We start from the raw sequence: 25,881 nt of genomic DNA, 5'->3' as shown, positions 1-25,881 counted from the left end.
AATGGACCAGTTTCTTCTTCCTCCGGCTCATAACATGTAAATGTAATTAAAATTGTTGCCTCGTTTTGTGTAGTTTGCAAAATATATGTTTAATTGTGTGTTGTAAGTTGTGATCACCCTGCGCGACTTATATTCAAATATATATGCACGTAAAAAAGAATTAAAGAATTAAAACAATGAAAAAATTATCACTTTCTACATAAATATAAAAACCACTAACTCCATGCCTTCTTCATCTCGGGGGGCATTTTCAGTTTATTCACGACAACTTGCTTTTGTATAATGTTATTATTAGTAGTAGTATTATTTATTATATGCATATTTATATTTGTTTTTATTAAAAACAAGCTTTGATTTGTCCACCTGTCAGGCAAAGACCATAGCATGTGTGTTTGGATATAACTCAGTTGTTTGACCACGCTTCTTTATTATTGTTCATTTATTCGTTTTCTGGAAATTAGAACTGAATTTAGAAGAAGTTTTGAAACGTGTTTGTGCCTAACAAACAAAATTATTTATGTAGGCTAATGGATGTCTTTGCGTACAACACATTTCCTAATCCACGAAAGAGAGAAAGTGAAAGGCCGATGGAGGAGGCTCATTCTTAATCCTCTCACTGCGGATGGTTTGTTTAACAGTTTCCTCGCTAGTGAATCGTTCAGTTTTTCCACTTACAAACTCCATGTCAATAGCAAACACAACTGACTCTTAAAGGGAATGGGACATGAGACTCTGATTGGTTTTTCTCAAAACACACCCAGAACTCAATAAGAGAATAAGCTCAATCCTGTTAGACCATGTGCCGTGGCACAGAGTGTATTTTTCCATGCTTAAAATAGTAAAAGTGTATTTGGACATGCCCTTAATTCTTTTGCGCCATGCACTTTAGTCTTTGCGCCTAGATCGCTAAAATAGAGCCCAAAGTCTTTATATTGTATGTTAGACCTGCTCATTCTGAACCATTATAGTCGTTCAAACTTATTAAATATTTGCCATCATTAAAAAAAAAAAATACTTTTGTGAACTCTTCCAAGGCCAATTTGTCTAATTTTTAAACCAAAATTGGCACAGGCCATCTCTAGGCCACTCTTTTGCTCCTGACAAAGATTATTGAAAGCTTTCATTCACAAATAATGCATAAACAAGTTTGATGAAGATCATGCCATAGTGGACTTGGGGCTACGCTATGTTGTATTTAGACCAAAATCTGTATTTATTATGAAAACAAAATATTATGGTTGGTTGATTCAGGCTTTATGAGTTATTAATGATTTAGCCATGAAGATAAATGATAAATATGCCCATATTTATGCCATCATCTCACACTCAAGACATGGACGTCGTCCACCTTCTCATTTTAGTGGCATATTTAAGAATGCATTCATTTGATCCGGCTTTCAGTGGTGTGTGCTGTGCCACCGGGACTCCATGAGGAGAGTGTCTATATTTTATTGATACTGCAAATGATGTAAATATATTCAAAAATTCAGATCAATGTTCCAACATGTTAAAAATTAATATGTGTGGAGAGAACCCATGTGAATGGACTGTTCTCATTCAAGGTCCTTGTGTTAGGAACATAAAATAAAGAAATGCCTGCAGTAAAACAGACAGACACTATGTTTTTTTTTCCACACAAACAAAACAATCTGATTCTGAAACTAATTTTATTTGGTTCTGTAGATTCTGAACAACTGGAAATACCATAAGCCAAAAGTTGCGTCTTACTGGCTGGTGAAGTTAGACGCTACCAAGCAGAGAAAGGTGAGTAGACTTACAATCTATAAAGTAGTTATCCAAGGTGGAAAAACACTTATTTCATGATAAGTTAGAATGTTAACTTAAGTCTCAGGTGACCAAACTGTATGGTGGGTAAAAAAAAACATGGAGGTCTTAAAAAAATGCCATTTGGATCTGCCTTAACAGAATACATGATGCAATAAAATGAAACAGTTCAAAGTCACTCAATTTCAGCACTATTACAGTAGTGAACGACAGGTGGTTCCAGCGGGTTCCAGGTGTTTTGATTCCACACAGTAGGGCGGACGTTGTAGGGTTGGTATGACAGACTGATATAATGAGGGATTGTCTTGTTCACATGCTGATTATCAGCTGAGGTTTGAGGGATCAGTCAGAATAGAGTTAACATGTCTCATACAGAGCCATTAAATCAGACATATTGTTGAAAGTCACTTTACAGATGTTGGCAAGAAGAATGGAGTGAGAGAGCTGAAGGGGAATGTGGAACAGGGAAACTATGAGATTTACTTTTCTTATGGATATTTACAATGCACTTGATTCATTTTAGTTCATACGTGCATTTCAAATATATTGATTCTTTTGAATATTGTGTGTGTGTGTGTGTGTGTGTGTGTGTGTGTGTGTATATATATATATATATATATATATATATATATATATATATATATATATATATATATATATATATATATATATATATTTTAACTAATTTCTAATAACTGATTTATTTTATCTTTGCCATGATGACAGTAAAAAATATTTGACTACATATTTTTCAAGACACTTCTATACAGCTTAAAGTGACATTTAAAGGCTTAACTAGGTTAATTAGGTTAACTAGGCAGGTTAGGGTAATTATGCAAGTTGTTGTATAATTATGGTTTGTTCTGAAGACAGTCAGGTGAAAAAAAATAGCTTAAAGTGGCTAATAATTTTGTCCTTAAAATGGTATTTAAACTTTAGCTTGGATCAAATCCAGACAGTTCAATATGGGATGATTATGGCAAAAAAGGTAATATTATTGACGTGGAACAAAGAGTGTACACCTAAATTTGAGACATGGCTCACAGAGTTTTGTAATGTACTACACATGGAAAAGATTAGATATGAGATTGCAGGTAAACCAAAGAAATTTTCAAAAATTTGGAAGCCCTTTTTTGAATGTCTACCGACTGATCAATGAAAACTGATTGGTATGGAAGATTCTGAATCATAGCAATGTGAACAAAATACTAATTCTCAATAATTAGGTATGTATAGGTTTTCAATTATCCAATTTTATTTTGAATTTTTAAAATTTATTTATTTATTATTATTATTATTTTTATTTATCTCTTTTCCTTATTTTATAAATTTTTCTTTTCCTTTCTCTTGTTATCTGTATTGATTTGTACTCATATGTATGTATGCTCTATATGTCATGTACATATACAGATATTCGACTGAACTTGTGGATATGTGCAGGTATAGATTTTTCATAGAGGAATATGATTAGGTATCTGTACAGTTGTGGATGTACATGTGCATATGTATCTACATTTCAAATATGTTTCTTTATTATTATTTGCTGGCATGGGAGGGATTTGGGGTTTGTTCTTTAAAATGTAAAAAGCTTTAAATAAAATATATTAAAAAAAATGGTATTTAAAAAATTTAAAACTGCTTTTATTCTAGCCGAAATAAAATAAGGCTTTCTCCAAACGAAAAAAATATTATCAGGCATACTGTAAAAATTCCCTTGCTCTGTTAAACATCATATGGACAATACTTAATAAAAGAAAAAAAATCAATATTGAACAAACTTAACTAAATTAAGGAAACCTTTTCCACAAACTTGAACTGAAATTGTTATTTTACAAATTTGAATTTAGTTGTTTCACCCTATTTACTTTGTGTTATTTCAACCTATTTTAGGCAAATAGAAGCCACAAGCAAAGTTTGACACAATTTCTCTGTTATTTATAGCAGTTCAAACTGTAGTTGCTTTAATAATGCCAACAGATGACTGATAATGATCTCAGATCTGGCATTAGCACACAGTTGTGGCTCACTGAGTGATGTAAAAAAAACTATTTCGCTGTTGATAAAGCTGCAAACACCTAAAGCATGAGTTCTGCTCTTCTGTAACGTGGTAACCTCTTAACCTTACTTCAAACTCTTCTAAATCTTTAAACCAAGTAAGAAATAAACTCTTACAACTTAAAACACCTAAGATTTCTTTTAAGGCTGAACATTATACATAGCATAGTTTAAGCATTGATATCGATTGTGTGTTTCCACAATAGTCACATCACAGGATTAGACTATTTAATGAAGATTAAAAGATGACAATCTTATTAAATATTATTTTTATTTTATTTATTTTTTTTAACATTTGGCTGTTTATTTTTTAATTTGAATAAGGTTAGACTACTGAAATCCATACAGCACTGTTTATTTCACTTTTATTTTAACTCTGACATATTATAATATGCTTGTAATTTATACATTTTTTATGCAAATGCACTGCATATAAAAAATACTTGATCTCAAAGACTTACTCTAAATTCATAAAAAAATGCTATATAAATTCTCAAGGGAAATTAGATTCATATTGCAGTATATATTGCAGCAAAACAAAATATGTCTGATTTTTCCAATATCATGCAACCCTACCATTTCCGCCTTGTAATGCAAAACCCACACAAAGCATGGTGGGAACTACACCTTTTTTTAACCAGGTAGTTACACCAACACAAAACAATTAAATTAACATTTACATATGTAAGTGGATTAAACAGAAATAAATAAAGTGTTCATTGTTTCAGCTTATTTTAAACAAGTGATTTGAACAAGCAGCAACAATCGTTTTTCTGAGTGTAGCCTACTTTTTTGAAGTGCTTAAAATCCCCATTTCTAGACATGAGTAGATTCTAGCTTTTTAAATTACAGTTTTCCCCCAACATACTCTTGTATTTTTTGTTATTTTTATCTATCTGATCCTTTTATGTAGGTTTTGGATATTGTCCGTACCAACATCCGCTCAGTTCTGCAGAGGATTTGGAGTGAACCAGATGTGGAGAGTCTACGTCTGTATCGCCTCTTCAATCGTGTGTTTAACCGTCTGCTCTGGAGCCATGGTCAGGGGCTCTGGAACTGCCTCTCCACCTCTGGGTAAGAGATTGAAATGATGATATCCTGAAGTCAATGTAAAACTGCCATTGCAATTACCTACAGCCAATGAGAGAGCAGCATCCACTAGTATGGGTATCTGCCAGCCAGCAGGAGGTTGGGAGAGAAGTGTAAAGGGCTTCTTTTAGGTCTACTTAGACCCAAGAAATGAATGAAAAGCAAGTGTAAATTTGGCAGGAGAACTTGTGTTTGTTTAACGTGTCATCTGAGGAATACCACAACCAGGGCGCAAAAGGAAAAGTTCAAGAGAAATTGCTAATTCCCTTCAAAGCCCAGATCAGCAAAATAAGTACAATTTCTACCCCACTTAAATAATAACAAAAAATATACTACATGACCTTGTGTTGTTGCCATGTCATTTTTCGCGCATTTGTGGCTGCAAGATGTAGTTTGCGGACCAAGATACAGTTGTCAGTGATTTTTCCTTTTGTAAAGACATTCAGTGTGAAACCCCCCCGTTGCGATTCATATTGCAGTGTGAACACAACAGCGAAGGAACGTTACCCCAGTTAGTCATGCAGTGTGAAAACATCTGTGACGCGACTACTTTGAAAATTGTGGCTCATATTATAAACCTGGCACAATAAGGTGCAAGACGTGTGAGGCGCGATTTGTTGCTATTTTCAGACCAGCGCAACAGTTATTTTCATGTTTTGCACCACGTTGTGTAATAGCAAATCCATTTGCGCCACTTTGTGGACTCATGCATGTACATATTTAGATATAACTAAACTACACTTCGTTATAATTGTTCATTTATTAGTTTGCTGCAAATTGGAGCTGAATTAAAAAATACATTTGAAAAATCTTTGCACTTAACAAGCAAAATTAACTATGTAGGCTAATTGGTGTCTTCTGTGGAGTTCGTACAACATCGTTTCCTTATCCACAAAGTAAAGGGGTAAAGAGGAAAAGTAAAAAGATAGAGAAAGTAAAGAGGCTGAATGAATTCTTTATCCTCGCGCAGATGGTTTAACTGTTTTCTTGCTAGTGAAGTCTTTAGAGTTTCTATTTACAAAGTCCATCATTTAAATAGCAAATGCACCATGGCCTGACACAACTGACTCTTAGGGCTTTTTCCAACTATGCTATCCGAACTGTGCCCAGGCCCGTTTCCCAGATTGTTTGAGAAGTGTGAGAAGAGTGCGCTGAACTGGGCTCAAGCATGGTTCACTTGGCCGGCCCTGGCCCAGTTGGAAGAGGTGTGTCTGAGCACAGTTCATTTGGGCTTTGTGTGTGAGTGCAAAACGCGCCTAAGCCCGTAACTGAAAGCAAGATGTGACTTTAAGGGACTGTTTCATATGGATTTATTAATCATTCTTACCGTTTAATGAACCCAAACTGTCGTAGTTTATTAAAGACGCAAAGTCCTCACAGCACCACAGCTGCGCTTTTAGCAAACCTCCTAATTCCTGCAGCACGAGGACTTTATGACTGTTTATGAGTGTCAATTGTGGCTAATCTGTTCGGCGAATTATTTGACAGTGTGTCATCACATCCCAAACGACTAAAACGATATAACTAGAGAATCTCCACTCTGCTGAGCGAGAGCGCTTACTGAACAGCGCATCATCGATGACATAATCGTGCCCAGGCCTGGTTGTAATGCGAGTGCGGGCCACTGGGAGAGACGGAAGGGGGGGGGGACAAGTATGCTTTGGCCCGGTTCAAAGCAACTGTACATAGTGTGAGTACGCCCTTAAAGGAAATGGGAGATACAACTCTGATTGGTCCTGTTAGACCATGTGCTGGGGCACAAACAGTTTTCTTCCATCCTTAAAAGTGTATTCAGACACAGCTTAATGCTTTTGCTCCATGCACTTTAGACTTTGCACTTAGATCATTAAAATAGAGCCCTATGCAGTCTGAACTCGGCATAATTTGTGTCTTTTCTGGTTTTGAATGTCTTCTAATTGATTACTTGCAACTGTTATGTTATGGAAGTAAAATACAGTAGGTTAGTGCATTTAATGTTAAAGGGTATTTAGATATAACATGTCTCTGGTCATGAGAGGAAAAATAATGGCTTCTGTTTTTTTTTTCTTTATTGACTCAATCGTGAGTCTAGATATAGACTTTTCCTTCCTTAGAGAGTCACACATAGAAGCATACATGCTTTCTGTTATAATACACATAGACTCTTACATGCTGTGATTTTATCAACTCTGAGAGCAAACAGCAGGGACTCCTTCTTATTGACCGCCTTTCTCCCGCTAGTCATTGTGAGCACTTCTCTGAGGCTTTGTGTGGCCCAATCATTCTTGTAATTGCCACAGAGTGAAGGATGTTATATAGCAAGATTTAGACCATTTGGAGTTGATGAGAGCGAACACAGCTCTAGGGGATTAGAGGCAGTGCCAGCGACCCATGCTGCTTCTGTTTAATCAGGGACTGACGTGTGAAGGTGGCCCATGAGCCGTTAGCACGGGAAGGAGATATCAGTGGGAGAGCACTGTAAAGCCTTCCTGCCTGTAATGTACAATTCAGATCCCTACAAGTTACATTTCATCATCTCTACAATAAAACCTGGCAAGGCTTTAAAGCGACTTTTTTTAGAGCTTCTTTCTTCAGCGAAACTCAAATGAATGAGAAGCAAAGCCCTAAACCTTTATGTTGGATTGTTTTAGAAGTGTTTACTTTGTTAATATTTGGTCTTTATCTTGACTGTAAAAAATGGTGCTCAGTGTCATTCACACAGCTACCAAACACCATCATGGTAACATACATGACACTGACAAAATGCAATACGCATTTTACAGTGCATCCGGAAAGTATTCATAGTGCTTCCCTTTTTCCACATTATTTTATGTTACTGCCTTATTCCAAAATGGATTAAATTAATTTATTTCCTCAAAATTCTACACACAATACCCCATAATGATAATGTAAAAAAAGTTTTTTTTTTTTTTTTTAATTGTTGCAAATTTATTTGTTGATTTGTTTGTTTGTTTTTTTATTTACCAACTTACTAACTCTCTTAACTAAACAGCAAACATCATAAACATCTTGCCAAAACCAATTTAAACAGATTTATTGATAACACGAAACTTTCATTTGGCACAAAAAACTTAAAATACTCCATCAATTTTCAAAATTCCATCATACTGGGACAAAAATGTACCTTATTATTTACATTAATTACCCACTGCTCATTTTATTATTGTGAAAAGTAGTGCACATTTATTTTTTTTCAGGTTTTGTTAATGCCGTCTGGTGGAAATTGATGATAAGTCTTTATTTGTCACAACACTGTTACATGCAGCGAATTTGGACCCCTTCAACCATACACAGACATAATAGACTTAATGTTTAATTTTTATTAACTATCAAGTGCATTTTTGTTTGTACAGTATATGGTGTCAGTTATACTTCTGAGAAAGTATATTGTAATCTGAAATATTAGTATTCAACAGGTCACACATACTGTAAAATCAGAATCAATGAATTTTGATTGTCTAAAAAGTACACGTATATTACTCTGACACATCACATTAATGCCACCCTCTCATAGGCTGAAGTAATAATTTGCAAATCTCTCAGCAGGTCGTCGTGGGAGTGCGTTTTCAATAAGACCAGTGAGGTGGTGAATGCGCAGGAGCTGAGGTGCTGCCAGCGTGTCGTACAGTTGTGTAGAGACTGTCTACTTATCGTCTACAAGTTCGTGGCCGACTCTCGCGGTTCACTCAGTGGACTTAGCCCAGACTGGGATGACACAAGGTATAGTAACCATTCAAGAACACTTACATCATAACTAACATAAGAACACTACAGAACTGCATTGAATACAACAATTGAAGAAATTAACTTAATCATTGAATAATTTATCTCATTTATAGCTGGAGGGAATTCATACCATCCACATCTATACATTTTGCAAGTTTTGAAAACTAATTCTGTTTGTGAATTCGGTAAAAATACTGCAATGATGTAATGAGATTATCAGAATTTTGAAAGGAATTTAGAAATTGTACCTTGAACTGTTTATGTCAACGTAGGCTCATTCTAGGAATGTAGCCTTATATACTTTTCCGGAGATCACAAATTATGTAGCCAGTGGAACGTATGGTTGCATTTCGTCTTTCTAAAGAAACGCTACAGGGCAGTATGACACTGGTCTTTTTTGCGCTTATCAGCTGACCGCTTGCCTCCATATGGACAGCTTTTCCGTATGACGGCAGACTTGTGACATGGAGTGGAGTTGACAGTGACGAAAGGCAGTATGGGGGGTAACATATTAAAAGTAACGTGTTACGTAATAATATTACTTTTCCAAAGTAACAAGTAACGCATTACTTTTAAATATAAGTAATTTTATTTGAGTTACTGTCATATATATATATATATATATATATATATATATATATATATATATATATATATATATATATATATATATATATATATATATATATATATACCTGTGCCCACACTCGTCAGTAATACCAAGTTGGCCAATCACAGAGCTTCTGCTACACGTCGTTGCAACTTGTAGTTACATTTTTTAAGAAGTTCGCGTCAGCCACAATAAGGGCTATGCTTCCACTCGTAGGTTGCGCCATATCATACATGTGCACTTGACGCAGAAGTAGCAATCAACCTTAAGACATCAAAAATAAATTTAGTTCAGTCGAAAAATGGTCACTATAGGTGTAAAGTGACGTGTGTCTGTTCAATACAGCATGAGCTACAGATGAAGGCTGCACAGAGAGTGAGTCAAGTGTCATTAAGCGAGTGGTGCGAGCAGCCAAAAACACTTGGATATGCACACAATAGAAGTTATCTCACGCTGTGGCGGTGAGTGTTGTGCGTGGCTTTCAGTGCAATGTAAACAAAAGATACATTAGACGAATTATAACATTATTAAAATTATTATGTGTGTTCGAACGCAGATGATAATAACATAATAATAAATTAACAGTAGACAAATACTAATATTTTATTCATTAAATATTTGTATTTATTTATTGTTTAGTCATTTATTTTCATTGTAAAATTATCACTCATGTTTAAATCAAAAACCTTTTCATTTATTAAAGAGAGAAATTTTTGCTTTTTATTCAAATTTTGTGCTGTTTTCGGTTACTGAGCAGCAACAAACAACACTTTATAATATAAGCAGCTTTCTTGTGATTTTCTAAACTAGTAGTGTTTTGAATTTAATAAATGCATAATAATCATGACAACCGTAAAACCATGATTATTCTTCAGACTATAATCTAACATCCAAAATCTGTAATTGTTGCATCCCTAATTGCTACGCAGTTTAAAGGCCCGTGCACACAGAGACTTTTTTGCTTGCGTTTTCCATCTACGTTTAACGCCTCGTGACTAAATAAAGAGCGCCAATGTGATCGTACACACCAACGCGCAAAACGGCAGGCGCAAAAGTGTCATTTAAAAAAAAAAACGCCTCATGCTAGTTTTTTTTTTGTTTTGACGCACCGTGTCAAAACCTTCTCCACCAATCAGATAGGCACTTTTGTTCACGTGCAGGGAGCTGCTGAAGTTACAATAAACAGTACTTGGAGGTGCTCTAGTGCAAAACTTTCAATGACAGCGCACATTGAAGAAGATGCCGAGAGGCAATATGAATGTGCAGCTGCCGATTGCTCTTGTGAACAATAATCATTTCTTCATCGCTAGAGCTGGAGCTGCTGCTCGAACCATCTATGCTTGTTCAAGTCACCAGTAACTTTAACACCAAGCGCGTGAACATCCTCCTCCTCTTCTTCTGTGTTATAAGCAGGTGTCAGAAGCTTAAAGTTGTGTAGCGCCATCTAATGTCAAGGAGTGATTTTGCATACTCTTCTGCTTGACGCCAGTGAAAATCGATTGGGTTTGAATGCGGAAAAACGTCTCGTAACACTGTGTAGGAGCCTTAAAACATACCATATGAATGAGTCTGAATGTAGAAGAAGCCTTCTTAAGCAATACACTGATTTTGTGCTTGGATATGCTTGTAAAAGAGCCACATTGTACAATGCAGTGATGTTATGTAGTTTCAAAATACAACATATTAACCTTTTATTGTAGGAAAAACAAACGTGGGTGTCTTAAGGAGCAGAATTAAAGCATATGGACTTTTTTTTTGCTGTTGTGTCATCACTTATATTGCAAGTCCAATCTCTCTGGCCCCTCACTTGGGATTGCTTTCATGAACTGGCCACCATGACAAACTAATTGAATAGCCCTGCTGTAGGTTATATAGGTGGCTGTTAAATGCAGAGATTCTCTATAAAAAAAGGTGAAAAAAACCTGCAAGCTGTGAAAGAGATCAAACCTTAGCCAGGTAAGGAAAAGTAACGCAAAAGTAACTCAAGCATAACGTAACGCATCACTTTCCGTTAATCAGTGCTTTTGAAAACACTAGATTGGGTTTAGAGAAGGAGGAGAGTGGGTCAGTCGATCAGTCAGTCAGTCAGTCAGTTTACAGCGTTCTCTGTTGGATTTACGTTAGAACAGCAGGCGCGAATGGAACTTGTGGGAGAAATTTGAGAGCTCAAAAAGCATACACAGCCCCTCTGGTGGATTCGCAAAAACAAAAACTGCACAGAAACGTACCTGCTAAGATGCATTTGGCGCTCTTTAGAAATGTATATAGGGCTATGTTTTCAAAATGAGCCTGGTTTATGTGCTCAGGCGTGTTTAGTTTTGTAGCTACAGTAGCTTGAAAAACACTGAATGCGGCAGGTACAACTGTATACTACTGCAAATATAAGAAATATACAAGTTTGCTAATTTTGGGGGGCTTCTGCCTTTTTATTTATTTTTTTATGTGACTTCACAATAGGCAAAAAGGAGAACCCAAAACAAAAAAAAAGTTTTGGCCAAATTCATAAATCAGACTCTTTTTGAATGTAGCATTTCAGGTCAAACACTCATATTTAATTCATGAATAAAAAGTCAATAGTCTTTTCAGTGCAAACACACCCTTTCCAAGTAAATGTTGTCCTTTATACCGAAGATTACATTTGATTTACCAGATTCAGTCTTGCATTAATAATGTTGTGCTATACAGACAAGTTCTGACTGTTTATGGGAAAATGTTCCTCAATTCACTGAGGGTGAAACTTACATTCCATATATTCAACCTGATTACTATTCAGTGCACCAGCAGAAATACAATAATGCAATTCAGCTTGACAATTTATTGAAACTCTGGTCTTTTGTGTACAGTAGTTATCATCACCCTAATACTTGGGTTTACTTTATATCTAACACAATCATTTGAAATATAATGATAGATATTTTAGCATCCTCACCATCAGTCAATATGCTCTGTATATTATAAGGTTGCAGTGTTATGATGTCTTTAACTGCAAATCTATCGAGGACTTTTATTTTCTTTCTTCATCAAAAAACTACAATAAAAGAACTATGGTAATTGCTGTAGTTTTTTACTGTATTTGTTAAAATAGTTTTTGTTGTATAGATTATTACAGCTATTATGCTGTTTACGAATTTCGATACCCATCCCTAGGCAGGACATGTCAAATACTAGAGAAAATTTGATTGGTCAGAAGATTTGATGAGATACTGGTGATGGCAAAAGAAATGTTAATCCATTTAGGTGGAAGTGACACTGCAATCTTTAGATCTTGGTATCTTTATTGGTATCAGTACTACAATATAACCGAAGGATTGATAAGCTTTGACAATAATGGTTCTGCTATCGGTACTGGAGAATTATTGCTGAATTAACATTAGTTACAGTAGCATAATTTAACTGACCAACGTTTTCTAATTTACATCTTCTATATGCAAGTTTTGTCACTGTTTTTGTGCACACTAGATTGTATTAATATTAATTTAATTAAATTCACCTTTATTTGTATAGCGCTTTTTTAATGTAGATTGTGTCAAAGCAGCTTCACATAAGAGATCATAGTAAACTGGAACAGTGTAGTTCAGCATTTAGTGTTTAAGTTTAGTTCAGCTCAGTTCAGTATGGTTTAATAATCACTACTGAGAGCTTAAACACTAAAGAGCAAATCCATCGATGCGTAGCTCTACCGATCCCAAACCATGCAAGCTAGTGGTGACAAATGCGAGGGGAAAAAAAACTTTTGCCAATTGCCGAAAGTGAAGAAAAAAAAAACCTTGAGAGAAACCAGACTCAGTTGGGCACGACCATTTCAATTTCTCCGCTGGCTAAACGTCTTGTTCAGAGCTGCAGTCTCAGCGGCGGAGGCAGGAAGCAAGGCCTTGGCGAAGACTCTGTTAACATATGAATCATGCAAAATGATTAGTTATTTTTCTCCCCTGTAATGGATTACCCAAAACTGTGTCCTTATTTGACGAATGGTTCTCGTCTTGTGATCCTTTGGCTTTACCTTTTGGTTTTGGATCACACTCATTCCCTCATGTCTGATCTTTGGCCACCAACCTTTGCCCACCTGTTTATTGTAAAGTGTAGCCACAGAAAACCAGTCAGTTGTATTTGATTTGCTCTCCACTCTCCATACCGACACACATCTACTCTCTTCTCACATTTGTGTTCTCTCAGGACATGCCTCATTGACGACTCATTGCTGGAACGGCCCTTGGGGATCCGTTATTTTTCAATCAGCCGGCATCTGCTTTGGCTCGTTAGGAAAATGATGCTCGAGTATAAAGCCTCATGCTTTTTTCTTACTTGATCCAATCCTCTTTCTTCCTTGTTCACATTTATCACTTGACTGTCCTCACTTCAATAGAAACTTAGAGGACTCTGACATGTACAGTTTTTTTTTTAACTAGAGATTAAATGTAACCCTAAATCAACAGTAACTCACAAAATACAAAGATGGATACATAAATAAATCAGCATTATTTATTATAATATTGCTTCCTTCAGGTAAAACCCAGCTCACACTGTGCGATTTCTAATAATCCTGTCATGGACTGTATTGCATGTCAGACTGCATTAATGTGATCTCCATGTCACACTGTAAGATCTCAGTTGTCATAATGCCACACTGAACGACAATCAATGCGCCCCAAGTTTGACGTCATCCATCCATGACACTTTCTCGATCCTGCATTTGGACATACCATTTAAAAAAATGATAATAAATTAATAATAAACTATTAATAAAACTAATAAAAGTGTTTTGACATTTCCTTGAGTTTGTTTGAAGTGACCAAAAAAATATGGCTTTTGGTTTTTCAGCTCCTATTGGTTTTTAGCTTGATGCGCTTTGCAGCTAAATCGCACTGCAGAAGAGTGTCTGAAATGTTCAATCGCAGCAGCCATTAAAGCCTAGTTCACACTACAGGATTTTAAGCCTGATTTAAGGCTGATTTGGAAGTTAACGAGCATGCCGACAGATCGTGGAAAAATTTGTGGGTGCTCGGCGCTCGGCAGTCTTTATGTATGAACTACGAACAACGCATCAACGAGGCTTGCTGCACCTCGCAGACGGAAATCCAATATCTAGCATGCTGAATATTCCAGAGCGGTCAGCTGACTCGACCCCATGTGCGGTCAGATGTAGTGACGAGCTGCAGCCAATGAGAGGGCATATCAGCATGAGCTGAATGGCCGAGTGCTCAGGAGCTCAACAGAAACGTCAGAATGGACGTCGATGCACTCGCTTCATTCTAGCACGGACACGAGAGTAGGCTATATTAACAGTGGAACTAGAATTCTGTAACTATATTAGAATTACCATACTGGTCATACTAACCGTTCTCATATAAAACATCATATTGTCACATCACATTTACATTCAAAACTTCTATTGAGATATTAAAATTAATCTGTCATCATATTTTATGACACCATTACCCTAAAAATGTAATCTTTTTTGGTAATACAACCTATGAATATGTAGTTAAGATACTAGAACACGCAAATGTCTGGGCCTTGGTTTCATTTTCACTTTCAAACAGGAGCTATTTAGCAGCACAGAAATATGTTAATAGTTACCGAATTCTAGCTCCACTGTTAAAAGCCTGCTCTCGTGTCTGTGTTAATGCAGAATGATGCGAGTTCATCGATGCCCATTCTGGCCAATCACAGACATTTCTGTTTAGCTCCTGAGCACACGGCCGTTCAGCTCATGCTGATATGCTCTCTCATTGGCTTTAGCTCGTCACTACATCTGACCGCACATGAGGTCGAGTCGGTCGACTGCTCTGGAATATTCAGCATACTAGATACTGGATTTCCAATTGCAAGGTGTCGGCGATGCTTCAGCGAGCCTCTTTGATGCGTTGTTCAAAAATCTGCGGGTACTCGACGCATGACAGTCTTAAAGTGTGAACTCTTTAAGACTGTCATGCGTCGAGTACCCGCTGATTTTTCCCTGATCACATCCCGATCATTCCGCGAGCTCGTTAACCTTTAAATTGTGCTCAAATCAGGCTTAAAATCCTGTATTGAGAACTAGGCTTTAGTGCCTGTTGTGATCAGATTTGTCCTCTGATTAAGTTTTGACAGTTTCAGAAGATTTCAGACACTCTCCTGCAGTTTGAAAACAGCCACAATGAGTGCTAATCCAAAAGAAACAAATGGGAGCGCTGAATCTGATGACGCGATCTATGCGATAATTGCGAAACCATGTTTGTGCAGTCTGACATCCCAGCAGGCACAGGACATTAACTTGGCATTACATTGACGTTGTACACCAGCATCGGGGGATGTTGCATTTTTTTTGGAAATGAAAATCAGGTTGTTGTCAGAGTCCAGCGTCAGACCGACGTCAATGTCCAACATTCAACTTAAAATCAACCAAACATGAACATCTAATGATCTTACAGCTTGACATTGTGTGGACGTTACCACTATGATGTCTATCAGACGTTGGATTTTGGTTGCCAGACTTGATGAATAAATGTAAGGGACTAATCTGAAAAGAAAATGAATGAAAGTTTTTCATAAATCATTACAAAATTAAAATAAAAATCTAAAAGGTTTTGCATCAAATAAGTCATTCGAATTCAGTTTTTATTCAACCAATGGAACCTATAACATACTTTTAGTATAAAAGGAGACATTCTCAAGTCTCTGTAAGTAACATTTACAATTTAATAAGAATTTTTTTTTCAAATTTTGCAAACATTTAAATATTAGCATAATGTGCATATTTATTAAATCCGCTTAATTTATAGATGATTTTAGTAACACTGACGTGAGCAATCTGATGTACTGTTGCCGATTGATTGCTCTCCCCAATAAAATAAAAAATGAGTTGAAATAAATTTGAAACGCAAAAGGAATTGTATTTCATATTTCAGAAATCATTACAAGATTTTTAAAAATCTAAGGTTTTTCCATAAAGTCATTGGAATTCAGTTTTATTCAAGCAATGAAACCTCCAAAATACTTTTAGTATAAAATTAGACATTTTCAAGTCTCTGTAAGCTGACATTTACAATATTGTGAGAATTTTTGTCACATTTTTGCAAACATATACCTAATATTAGCATAATATGAATATTTATTAAATCCACTTAATTTATAGATGATTTTAATAACACTAATGTGAGCACTCTGATATTGCCTCTTGATTGCAATAACCAGAGTTAAAATGAATTTGAAAAAACAAAAGGATTCTAGTTCATATTTCATAAATCATTACAAAGGTAAAAAAATACAATTTAAAAGGTTTTTCCATCAATGAAGTCATTAGAATTCAGTATTTATTCATGCAACGGAACCTACAAAACACTTTAAGTATAAAAGGAGACATGTTCAAGTCTCTGTAAGCTGACATTTAAAATTTAGTGAGAATTTATGTCACATGATGGACATTTGCAAACATCCACCTAATATGAGCATAATATCAATATTTAGTAAATCCGCATCATTTATAAATGATTTTAATAACACTAATGTGAGCAGTCTGGTGTACTGTTGCAGATTTATTGCACTAGCCAGTAAACAAGTTAGTTGATATGCATTTGAAAAACAAAAGAGATTGTCGTTCATATTTCATAAATTATTACAAAAGTTTAAAAAATCCAAGGTTTTCCATCAATTAAGTCATTAGAATTCAGTTTTTATTCAAGCAATGGAACCTATAACATACTTTTAGTATAAAAGGAGACATTCTCAAGTCTCTGTAAGTTAACATTTAAAATTTAATAAGAATTTTTTTTCAAATTTTGCAAACATTTAAATATTAGCATAATGTGCATATTTATTAAATCCGCTTAATTTATAGATGATTTTAGTAACACTGACGTGAGCAATCTGATGTACTGTTGCCGATTGATTGCTCTCCCCAATAAAATAAAAAATGAGTTGAAATGAATTTGAAACGCAAAAGGAATTGTATTTCATATTTTATAAATCATTACAAGATTTAAACAAATCTAAGGTTTTTTGCATAAAGTCATTGGAATTCAGTTTTATTCAAGCAATACTTTTAGTATAAAATTAGACATTTTCAAGTCTCTGTAAGCTGACATTTACAATTTTGTGAGAATTTTTGTCACATTTTGCAAACATATACCTAATATTAGCATAATATGAATATTTATTAAATCCACTGAATTTATAGATGATTTTAATAACACTAATGTGAGCACTCTGATATTGCCTCTTGATTGCAATAACCAGAGTTAAAATGAATTTGAAAAAACAAAAGGATTCTAGTTCATATTTCATAAATCATTACTAAGGTAAAAAAATAAATCTAAAAGGTTTTTCCATCAATGAAGTCATTAGAATTCAGTATTTATTCATGCAATGGAACCTACTTCTCTTTTTTTTAAAAAACAAAAGAGATTGTAGTTCATATTTCATAAATTATTACAAAAGTTACAAAAATCCAAGGTTTTCCATCAATTAAGTCATTAGAAATCAGTTTTAATTCAAGCAATGGAACTTTTAGTATAGAAGGAGACATTCTCAAGTCTCTTGAGTTGACATTTAAAATTTAGTGAGAATTTATGTCAAGATGTAGAACTATCTAGTCATTTTTTTAGCGTTTGAGAAGTGTGATATGATATATGGTGAATGAAAACGTCTTTTTTTTTCTGGCAAAGTGTCTAAAAGTTCTTTCTCCAAAAGTTTTGCGCGGCATGTGGCAGTTGGGTGATAGAGTGGCTTTAAACAAGCAAACAGACGTGAGATATGTGCAGATCTTCGAGCGATTGTGTGTAATTAGTAAAGCACACACACGTTCGAAGGTTAGACAGCTGGCGGTTCTCTAGGGGCTTTGCACTGGCAGGTTTTTCCAAGAACTGCTCAATGATCAAAAGCCAAAGACCTGGAGGAATCCTCACAGAGGTCCAATTAAACACTGCCTGCAGCCTGATTGGACCCTGAGTGATGGAGCTCTCTCATGGATGAGACTTCCTTACAGGGAATTCTTCAGAGCCAGAAAGGCCCACCTCCATATATGTTCATATTTGAATTTCATATTCCTTTGACATTTCCTTTTGTTGACCAGACTCAGCAGTCTGTAGTGAAAAATATGGTAATGAGCCTCAACCCCAACCCAAAAACCAATTCCTGAGAACTCACCTGTCTGGAGTTCCCGGAGGAAAGAAGCAAAGAATCGGCCCTGATTTTGAAAGCTTTAATGAAAGGAACATAAGGAAAGATCATATGCACATGATGCGAAAGGTGGCTCGATATATGCAACGGAAATATTCATCCATATTCATTTCTGTCCAGAGTGGATCCATAACACAGAAATGCACTGCAAACGCATGCGGAGAGCAGTATCATGAGGAGATTCAAGGACGTGCTTTTATAAAAGTTAATTTAATTCTTCCCTAGTCTCTTGGCCCTGTCTTTCTGCAGCAGGGGCTTTAGAACAAATCTTCTTTTGTTAGATAAAGAGCAGTCCTAATTTGTACTGGAATTATGTATTGCTGTCGTAACTACAGCATTACATTTGTACAAAGCCGCATCATGTGCTTGTTCCGAGTGTTTTGACTGAAAAGAGATCTGCCATTCTGCATTCTCTTTCTTTCTTGTTTTTTTTCTTTCTTTCACATTTAATACTATTATTTTAACATGACATGAGGTGTTTTTATTTTACTTAAACGGCCGACAAACTTTAGTACTTGTTTCACTGTAAAAAAAAAAAAATCCATTTCACACAGTCAGTTTTTGTTGGGACAACGTTCAAGTCCAATTTTCAATTCATCTTTATTCCTATAGCGCTTTTACAATGTAGATTGTATCAAAGCAGCTTTACATGGAAATTCAAGTAAATTGAAACTGTCAGTCCAGTTTTCAGTGTTGAAGTTCAGTTTAGTTTAGTTTTTGTTCAGTGTGGTTTCATTTTTTAAAAAGTCCAAACACTGAAGAGCAAATTCCTCTATGCGCAGCTCCACAAGTCCCAAACCAAGCAAGCCAGTGGTGACAGTGGCAAAGAACAAAACTTCACCAACTTACAAAAATGAAGGAAAAACCTCAAGAGGTTGGCATAATCTCTTTGCAAGTTAAAATAAGTGAACTCATTTGTTTTTTTTGCTAATTTAATTGGAGTGTCCCAGAAAACCCATCAGTAATTGTGTTGACTTAGCTTATTTTATATAGGTAGTTTGAAGAAACGGCTAACATCATTCTCTTTTTCTTGTCTGTCTGTGCAACTGTATATATATATATATATATATATATATATATATATATATATATATATATATATATATATATATAGAATGGAATGGAATAGTTGGCAGTTCATTCCGCTGTGGCAACGCCTGATAAATAAGGGACTAAGGCAAAGGAAAATGAATGAATGAATAGTGTATTTTTTAGAACTAAACAAAAATCTTTATGGACAGTATACAAAAATTAAATTGAGATTATTGTCTGTATTTATTTATTTATTTAATATGTATGGCTTTTGTGTTTTTGTAAAATAGAAGTTGATAAACATATTGGACATGCACAGATAGATAGCATTTTGATTGAATCCAAAAATCCAGGGCCGATTTTTTTTTTATTTTATTTATTTATTTTTTGCCCCAGTCCAGCCCTGGTCCTGTGTGTCGTTTTTTTTTTTGTAATTGGTAACATATCAGAGACTGTAAGAGTCCGTATGTGTTCATATACTGTATGTTGCATTTATTTTTTCATTTTATATAATCGCAGATGTTACAGCAGGCTATTTCACATTGATCTGCAGTTATAATCAAATCTTGTTCATAGAAAGGTCAGTAATGAACATTTATACACATGTATTTATGCATATAAAGCATCTGTTTTGTGAGAAGTGCTTCTTATATGATACAGTATGTGGATGACGCAGAAGCTTGCTTTGACATTTCTTGTTACAATGACGTGGACTGTCGTTTCTGTCAACTTTTTGAGTACCATTGGTACCCTTTTGGCAGTGCAAACGCAAGCCTGATAAAGGTAATGCATACCGACCCATACCATACCGTACTGTACCACTCAGTGTTAACGGGCCATATGTAAACACAAGGAAACAATATTAACATTATGCCAGACACTGTAAAAAGGTCATTCCCAACCACTAGACTTTTTTCTGACAGGGTGTTTGAATGTCAGATGTGAAAGTATGTTGTGGGACTACTATACAGAAGTTATCATTATGGATTATAGATAGCGAAATTAGCAGTTTTTATTTTAGCGTTTTTTGGTCTTTTCTTTTTAAAGCATGACGGTGAAAATGCGATTATGAATGTATTAAAACATGTGCTTGTTTGTTGTAAAAATTCATAATAATGACAATTTATTAATTTGTGTATCTCCTGACTTTCATATGCAGCCATGCTGCTGTTGTAGGTGCTGTATTCTGGAAAATTTTCATTCCTCTTGGTTTCTCAGTTTCAAGGGCTATCTAACCCTTCCTCTTAGCCCTATGCCTTCAAGCTAAAGAGAATTGGGACACCCCTAGCATTTCACGTGAATGCGCAAAACGAGGGGGAAGGGCTAAGAGGTGTAATTTGGATTGGCTTTATCAATGTCTCAGTGATTATAGCCAATACTTTTTGGTACATTTAAACAAAACAGTTTTATTAATCATTTAAATCGATTAAAATAAGAGTTTATCACCTAACACCTTTAGGAATACATATTAATTCAAATGAGTTATTGCTAAAAATGACAAACCATACAGTTTTGAGTAAATGTTATATTGATAATGTTTTATATGATCATTCCTGTTTATTAAAATTGTATTTAATATTTCCCTCAACCTACAGTAATATTAATTTAGATTTACTATTTTTTGGACTGTGATCTTAAGTTATTTTGTTCAATTAGTTCCAGTTTTGGCTTTGGTACTGACTAATCTTATATATATTTACAGATAGACTATTGTATAGCATTTGTTTATTCAAATGGTTGAGTATGTGCCGAATATTTACCACAACAGCTTGTTTTTTGTCACTGCGTTATTTAATTAATTGTTCAAATTGCCTTGTTTCTTGTTTATAATTATAATTAAGCTGTTCTGACATTAGCTTGTGTGGGTCGTCAGCTGTCCAGGCTGGTTACCCTTCATGTCTCCATCTAGGCCCTAATTATCTAACCTGTTATCCTGTCTGGAAACATCCTGTGCATTAAACAAGTTCTTATCTGGTAAAACAAGTCACGTTCAGCCACTTGTGTCACTCATTGTTAGAAAAAAAACAGCACAGTGGAAACGTGAGGGTCGGCGGAGGCGATAGGAATCTGATACATCAAGCTGACGGAGAATTGGAAGCAAATAGGGAGGAAAAGTGCCTGATCTTTTTAGGTGACCTTTGTGCCTCTAATCCTGCCTTTGAGTCTGGCATCCAAGCCCCATTTCTGATTCCTCTCTCCGTCTGTGCAGGTATCTGCTGCCAGTCACCTCCCAGTTCATCATCAAGTGGCCATCTTCTAGCTTCGGCCGCTCTTCATCTTCAACGCGCCCCCGCAGTGTGTTTACCGCACGAATGGGGCACTTCTGATGACCCACAACCTGCTGGGGGAGAGAATATATTGACCTGTTTCGCAGGGCGCAATGCCTGGGACCTTCAACAAACATATTGATGGGGATTGTTTAATGCATATGATCGAGCAGTTCTCTGCCTCCTTGTCTGCTGTACAAAATGATCTGCTGAATTGTTATGTTTCTTAGGATGCTTGCAAATAAATTCATAACCTTCTCATCTTTACAAGGACTTCTACAACGGATTACAGCGCATTGTTGCAGGATCGTGGGTTCAGGAAAGACTTTATTCACTTTTCTTCATTGACCATGGTGTTATTTATTTGACTTATTTATTAATACACAACATGGCGTGACTTTATTAATCCTCACTTTAGCTTTTATATTATTTAATATTTATTTACAATTGGCCATTCACAGGATCTCGATAGAAATGGGAAACGCAATGTATATGATGACAGGCAAAAAAGCCAGCCGATTTGAATGTTATCACTGGATTAAATGGGCGTTATCAGTGGTTATCAGCTGATAGATATGGGCCAGTAGGGGCCTTCTGCACCTACTGGTACACTCAAAGTATTTTTTTGCTCGTTCAAGCTGCTTTAAAGTGAGAAAAAAAAGAGCTAAAACAACACAATTCTTGAGATTTCATTGGGACAACTTAATTTTTTTTATGTTCAATCCATGTAAATTTGTGTTAGAACAACATGAATGAATTGTGTGGAACCCTGCATTTTTTATAGCTATCACATACATCTGCGGCTAGAAGGTAACGAGAATTATTTATTAAATGTTCCATTAATTGTATTTTATTAACGTCTACCCCTACACCCAGGGCCGGATTAAGTGATTTGAAGGCCCTAAGCAACTCCAGCCACGGGGCCCCAAGTCTTGAAATGAATATAAAGTAAAAAAATAAAAGTAAAAATAGTTCAAATAAAGTGAAGTAGAAATACTTTTATTTAATTTGTATTTATTTTGCAGCTTCTTTATCACTCAATCTTCTTTTCTACGTTTATCTTAACATAAGCTTTACATTTTAAATAATTAGATGTCTTAAAATTAATTTACAAATAAAAATATTTCTATATCTTTTTATAAATTTGACTGCGGGACTGTTGAGGGTAGTGGATATTTTTTGTATAATATTATTATTATTGCATAACACTACGTTATTATTTAATTGTATGTTAAATAATATTAAATTATGTAAAAAAAATATTTATTTTTTACTCTCACTACACAAAATCCGATAGAAAATGATGTTATATTTATATGTTTATCATAGGTATAATTTATACTTCTAGATATTTATTTATAGCCCTAAGTGGCCACTTACCTTTCATATTGGTTAAATCCGCCCCTGCCTACCCCAACCCTAAAACCAATCTCCACAGTATTGTAAAAACAGATCTGATTCTAGAGTCTTCTTTATTCGTATAACTGATTAACCACTAGAATTATAAAAATTATTTATTAAATTTGCCATGAATTGTATTTTATTAACGTCCACCCCTACCCAAAACCCAACAATCACAGTAATGTCAAAACATATCTAGAGTCTTCTCTATTAGTATAGCTGATTAACCATGAGAATTATTCAAAGTATTTATTAAATTTGCCATTATTTGTATTTTATTAATATCTACCCCTGCCCAAAACTCTAAACCCAACCATCACAGTAATGTAAAAACATATCTGGAGTCTTCTCTATTAGTATAGCTGATTAACCATGATAATTATTTATATTATTTATTAAATTTGCCAAAAATTGTATTTTATTAACATCTACCCCAACCTAAACCCAACCATCACAGTAACGTAAGAGTCAATTAGTATAGCTGATTAACTATGTGGATGGTTAATAACAGCCATCTGAGCCTACAAGTAGGCGCAGAAAGCCCCTACTTACCCATATCTACTAGCTGATAACCACTAATAATGTTCAATCGAGTGATAACATTCGAAGCATAAAAGCAGCCTCTTGTGTTCCAATGGCCTGTAACTATGTGAGACTAAAATCAGGAATTTGTTTTCCAGTATGGGACCTCTTGTCTATTTCTTTAGATTATCAACCAGCTTGATTTATTCATTCAAAATAATACATGTGTTGTTGCATGCAGTCAGGAAAAACACATGCAAAAGACTATACTTCTGGAATTCATGTCATTTGAATGCCCTTCCAAGGAAGTGAGAGTGTTAAGATATAGAGTTTGGGGTTGTATGGGTTGGTTTAGTGTTTTATCCCTATTAAGGTTAAGAGTTGTAAACGCTTGGAGTAGATGCTCGATGTTATACTAGACTATAGATGCCTGTTCTGAATTTAAAGTTGAGATCAACTAAAGGGATGCAAGTCTGTAAAAAAAAAAAAAAAAAAAAGTAGAAAAAAGAGCCATATTGTGTCGATGCAAATATGAACCTCAGCATCTGAGCTGTCCGACGTGTGTCCTAGCAGTGTTGAGAGGGATTTTCAACGTTGCTGCTGATAGAGTGTGTTTGGGTAATTTCTCTGAACTCAGTGTGCTAAAACTCGGACGGCTGCATCTTGAAGATACTTGAATTAATTTACGCTATTTATTTTTATTAAAATGTTTACATTTCATTTAAAGGTTTTGTTTATATGCTTGTTCGTTTTAACCACGGCATTTCCAGTCCCAGCAAGCATTGTTTTGTTTTTAAAAGATATCTAATAGCAGCCTGATCTCCCGAGGAAACGCAAGTATTTTACGTTTTGTCAGTTTAGTGGCTAATTCGTATGAATTCGAGTTCAGTCGAATGAAAATGTACGATTTTAAAAAGGAGGTGTGGCACCCAACCCCACCCTTATCCCCAACCGACATTGGGGGTTTAGCAAATCTTACTAAATTGAACTAATTACAATGTACGAATTCATACAAATTAGCCACTAAATCAAATAGTTACGACTTGTCATGAGATTAGGTTGCTAATAGACGTCTAAACATAGTCGTCTTGGCTATAACAAGGCTAAATTTGGGCTATTAGTGAAAATCTAATAGACATCTTAGGATAGGCTAAAAGTAGACTAGTCATCATACGAACACAACACATATAAAGTCTGTCTAATCGTTCTATATGACTTGGATTATTCTTAGACGTCAATTAGATTTTCACTGACAGCCCAAGTTTAGCTTTGTTTTAGCCAAGCTGATTACATTTATTAGACGTCTATTTAACACAAAATTGTTCGCTGGGGTGTGTCAGTCATTTTATGAACGGATTAACCTTTAATGAAAGTACTGTACTAAGTGCTAATTGCAGAGCTTTGCTTTGAATCTGATTAGAGTAAATGTTGATGTAGTGTTGTAGTAAAAGTGACCTGGATGTGCAAGCTCAAGCCACACTGGTGCCAACACTACTCAGCAGTGTGTTGTTGAGGAGCTCTGTGTGACTGTCGGCAATATCAATCATTCAATATCATTCAGAGTTTATGGAATTGAGAATGTGCTGTTTAAAAACCTTGGCTGCTGTCTTTTCACCCCCCCCCCCCTATTTTTTCTGTTTGTAAGTAATGATGGTGTTCACTAACAGCTAACTGTTTAATTCCTTCTGGAAACAGTGTTCACTCATTCAGCACACCGTTTCAGGATTCATTTTCCTTTTGTCCATCATGTCACAATGCCAAATCTTATTTTGTGCCTGGATTTTCATTCAGGAGAATGGTTTTTAATAGCAATAAAAGGCTTAAAACATTGAAACATCTGGAGAATTGTGTTTGAAAATCTCATTGAGCTGCGTCTGACCTCTCTGACTTTTGCTTCTTTCTCTTCAGGGTTTCTAAACACAAGGTATCTTACACACACACACACACACACACACACACACACACACACACACACACACACACACACCACACATACAGTGAAATCCACAGCATGACACTTCATGTCATTCCACACTGTCTCACACGAGAGTTCAGTGCATAACCTTGTCATGTTTTGATCTAACCTGAGGTCAGTCTTGAAAACTAAAAACTGCACTGCAAAAACTGCTTGTTTCATCCCTTGTCTCTTATAACAAAGGCGAGGCTGTGATGATGTTACTTAGCAACAGCAGAGAAAAGCAGTGAAATTGAAACGTGCGTTGACACATCGGTGTGATT

At 35.4% G+C, this 25,881-nt stretch overlaps 1 protein-coding gene and 1 long non-coding RNA gene across 12 annotated transcripts in view; both read left to right on the top strand.

Moving 5' to 3' along the window:
* Positions 1–25,483, top strand: part of ttll7 (tubulin tyrosine ligase-like family, member 7) — a 169,521-nt gene extending 144,038 nt beyond the window's left edge. For 4 of the 11 annotated variants that reach the window (XR_012386843.1, XR_012386846.1, XM_073916046.1 and 1 more), the window contains exons 18-21: positions 1,684–1,764; positions 4,754–4,914; positions 8,476–8,649; positions 21,663–22,841. Coding sequence is in view for 6 of the 11 variants with exons in the window: in XM_073916046.1 (XP_073772147.1) it covers positions 1,684–1,764; positions 4,754–4,914; positions 8,476–8,649; positions 21,663–21,780 (534 nt within the window). In the remaining 5 variants the exon portion in view is untranslated. 11 annotated transcript variants of the gene reach the window in all.
* Positions 16,017–18,948, top strand: LOC141376534 (uncharacterized). The gene is made up of 3 exons (XR_012386988.1): positions 16,017–16,500; positions 17,542–17,695; positions 17,739–18,948. It is a non-coding gene; the product is annotated as an uncharacterized lncRNA (long non-coding RNA).
* Positions 25,484–25,881: the final 398 nt, after the last annotated feature.

This window comes from Danio rerio, chromosome 11 (genome assembly GCF_049306965.1).
Source record: "Danio rerio strain Tuebingen ecotype United States chromosome 11, GRCz12tu, whole genome shotgun sequence".
Taxonomy (NCBI): Eukaryota; Metazoa; Chordata; class Actinopteri; order Cypriniformes; family Danionidae; genus Danio; species Danio rerio.
The sequence above is the reverse complement of the archived record's forward strand: the minus strand, read 5'-3'. Positions and strand labels throughout refer to the sequence as shown.